The following is a 3,287-nucleotide window of genomic DNA, read 5'->3' as shown; positions in this document are numbered from 1 at the left end:
ACCGTGGTTACAGGAACAGCCCTGGTAACTTGCCAGTCCACTCCAGTGCTGGAGGCAATTTAACGACTGGAGGAGAACCTTCTCAGTGCGCTTGGCGCATGTGCAAACTTCACTCCTTCAGAGGAGGGGCTGTGAAGATGAGTGCCAAGGATCACAGCCGCACCAGGTTCACATGGCACTTGGTACCGAGCTGCGGGAAGGCCACAGCACCCAAGCGTGCTCCTTACTCAGAGACCCAGGACCCCAGCTGGGGGACTGTGGACTCAGGGCTCTCCCTCCCCTTCTTCCTGAGAGATGCCCAGGACCGACTTGTGGGGGATTTTGCACTCCTGCAGAGATCTGGTGAGGTCAGAGAAACGTCTCCTGGGCACCCCCATCACTGCGATGCTGCAGGGCTGGTAACTGGCCTGGTTCTGGTGTTCGGCCATGGCTACGACGGTCTGTAAGGTGTCGGTGGGCCGGAAATGGTGAACGAACCTTCGGCCCGACGGTGATCTGACGGCCAGCAGAAGCCTCGGCTCTCGATCTGACGTCTCCTCCACGTCCCCAGCCCCGGGGGAGGTCTGTCTCCTGGTCTGGACGATGACTTTCCTCTCTGGGGAATAAGCAGGAGCTCTGGAATCTTCTTCACTTGTCTTCACGGTGCCAGTCTCCTCTTGGTCAAGAGCCTGGATGCTGCCCAGCTGCAGGGAGCCGACCTTTTTAGCTACTGTTTCCACAGACCCCTCCTCCAGGGTCTTCCTGTTGATGGAAGGGAGGACTGGGTATTTATTGAGGGAAGAGGATGCGCCAGCCAGCAACTGTTGCAGCAGCTCGGGGATCTCATTGGGAGCTCCCGGGTTTGGAGACTTGGGTGCACAGGCTCCTGGTCTCTGGCTGCTTGGCGACTCACAGGGGATGGCTGGAGGCAGGGAGGCTGGCGCGCGGTGAGGGCACAGCTCTGCGCCCTGTGGTCTGTGCAGACTGGGCCGCGTCCGTCCCTTGGCGGACTTGGGCCTGAGGACGTGCATGTTGGCCGAGTCTGGCTGCCAGATGAAGCTGTCAGCTGTCGAGCTGCCGACGGTGCTGCGCTCAGGAGGGGCTAGGTTCACAGGGGCTTCTGTGGCCATTGCTTCTGCAGACCCCTAAGGAAGCAGGAGAGAAGAGAAGCCGTGGGTTACACTTCCCAGGACTCCTGCCTCCAAGCCATTCACCCCCAGGGGCCGGAATTAGTGCCAACTGGCCAGGAGGGCTTCTCTCTGGATTTCAGGCATCGGGGGAGGGGCACCGGCTGCCATTCATTCCTTCGCTCTATCAGTCATTCCAATCACTTGGAAAAATCAGTGAACCAAGAGTGAGGGAAGACAGGTGTCCAGCCCACCAGGAAAGAGGTATTTTCAATGAGTAATAATTGACGTGAAATAAACAAAGTAGGCACCAGAGAGTGACTGGTGGTGGGGGGGGGGGGGACAAATTCTTATTCTCAGGGGGGTAGGGGATACTTTAAGCTGAGAGACCAGAGGGATGAGAAGCAACAAGCCTTGTCACAATCCAGAGCGGGGACTGGCTAATTTTTTCTGAACATGTTTTCAGTATTTGGGAGCCACGTGATCTCTCTTCCAATAATTCAACCCTGCCCTCGAAGCCACTGACCCGTTTTCCCTCTCTCCCCTAGGCCTTTCCTGACTCTCCCTTTCTACCCACAGTTGGACCTTCCTTCCTTCCTTTTCCTTCCTCTTTTCATTCAGCTTTGCTGCCCTTTTAGTTACTATTAACAGTAACAGTAATCCCCAAGGTGTCTCTGCACAAATCACTTAATGTCAAAAATCCCTCCACCGCCCTAACTTTGTCACCAGGGGGGTGGGGAAGGGGAGGGGAGGCACCCTTGCTGATCTCGGCCCATTGGCCAGAACTCACAGGGAGGTACACAGGTTCTAGACCAGGGGCCAGCAAGCCTTTTCTGTAAATGGCCAGATAGTCAATATTTTCAGTTTTGCCGGCCTCGGGGTCAGTGGCAACTCTACAACTCTGCCCTTGGGGTGTGACAGCCGCCGCAGACAGCAGGTAAATAAACGGGTGAGGCTATGTGCCAATAAAGCTTCGTTTATGGACACTGACCTTTGAATTTCATATCATTTACATGTGGCACAAAAGATTCCTTTTCTTTCTATTTTTTTCCCCAACCATTTAAAAGTATAAAGCCTATTCTTAGCCCACAAGCCACACAAAACCGGCAGTGGGCCATCGTGTACCAAACTGTGTCTTAGACCCACTCCACGGGGGACTCTGCGCACGTGCTAATCCTACAGATGTAGGAGCCAGAGGGTGAGAGCAACTGGCCCCTGGTCACAAAGCCAGTTACTGGCAGAGCCTGAACTAGAACCCAGGTCCTGTGACACCCGGCCGTGTTCTGGAGGACCAGGCTTCGCCTTCCGTCTTCCCAGCTACCTGGTGAACACTCTGAGGGCCTCTGTATATGCGTCTCCCGCTGGGGGTGCTCATGCGTGCTAGCCAAATCCCACAGAAGCCCCGTGTTCCCAAGGTCGGTAGGAGGCGTGGGCATTCCTCTGTGCAGGCCCAAATTGCCAGATCGGGTCTCTTTCTCCCCTCCTCACCATCTAGGTGGCCCCTTCATTAACCCGATTACCACCACCTCCCCCTTCCACGCCCTGCTTACATCCTTCCCTGGACACTGTGGGGCGTCTAGGGCTCCTGTCCTCCCTTGGAATCCTGACCACCACTGCACAAACTGACCAGGTGTCTCCCCACCCTCTAAAGGCCTTCTGGTAATTTCCCAGTGCCCCATGGTCCCCAAGCAGCAGCATGTCTGAGTGCAAAGGAACCACGACCTGATGTCTTAAGTCCGGGGTTCTATTGCAGGCTCTGCCGAGAGTTAGCTGAGCCACCGTGGGACCGCCATTCTACCTTTCTGATACATCTCTTTCCTCATCTATAGAATTAGCCATAGGGCCTTGAAAACATTATTTAAATACCTCCCAGGTCAGTCCCTTTATCAGCAACAGGAAGACAGTAATACAAAATCATGGAACCACGGCTGTAAGCCCCGGGCTCGGTGCATGTGTAGTCAAGGCTTAAGAAGAGTTAAGGTTCTTTTGCTTTTGTGTCTGGTTTTCTGTTTGCTTAGTGTTTTCTATTATTTTAGGTCCAAAAGCCCTACCTGTTGCTGCAGAGCTTTTTCCCCAGGGGGCCTTTGGTGGTTCTGCTCCTAGTCACCTCTAACCAGCCAGGCAAATCCTGGGACCCGTGCGTGCCCCGCCCACTGCACAGTAATGTGGGAAGGTTGATTT

At 54.8% G+C, this 3,287-nt stretch overlaps 1 protein-coding gene across 1 annotated transcript; it reads right to left on the bottom strand.

Moving 5' to 3' along the window:
• Window positions 1–263: 263 nt before the first annotated feature.
• On the bottom strand, window positions 264–1,109 carry UBXN10 (UBX domain protein 10). Its single transcript, XM_021683522.1, has one exon. The coding sequence runs from the start codon at window positions 1,107–1,109 to the stop codon at window positions 264–266; it is 846 nt and encodes a 281-aa protein (XP_021539197.1).
• Window positions 1,110–3,287: the final 2,178 nt, after the last annotated feature.

Source organism: Neomonachus schauinslandi, chromosome 4 (genome assembly GCF_002201575.2).
Source record: "Neomonachus schauinslandi chromosome 4, ASM220157v2, whole genome shotgun sequence".
NCBI lineage: Eukaryota > Metazoa > Chordata > Mammalia > Carnivora > Phocidae > Neomonachus > Neomonachus schauinslandi.
This window is presented reverse-complemented; position numbering and strand designations above follow the sequence as displayed.

Bases quoted from the DNA above. Each gene is read 5' to 3' on its own strand.
- UBXN10 (XM_021683522.1), bottom strand. From the start codon at position 1,109: ATGGCCACAGAAGCCCCTGTGAACCTAGCCCCTCCTGAGCGCAGCACC.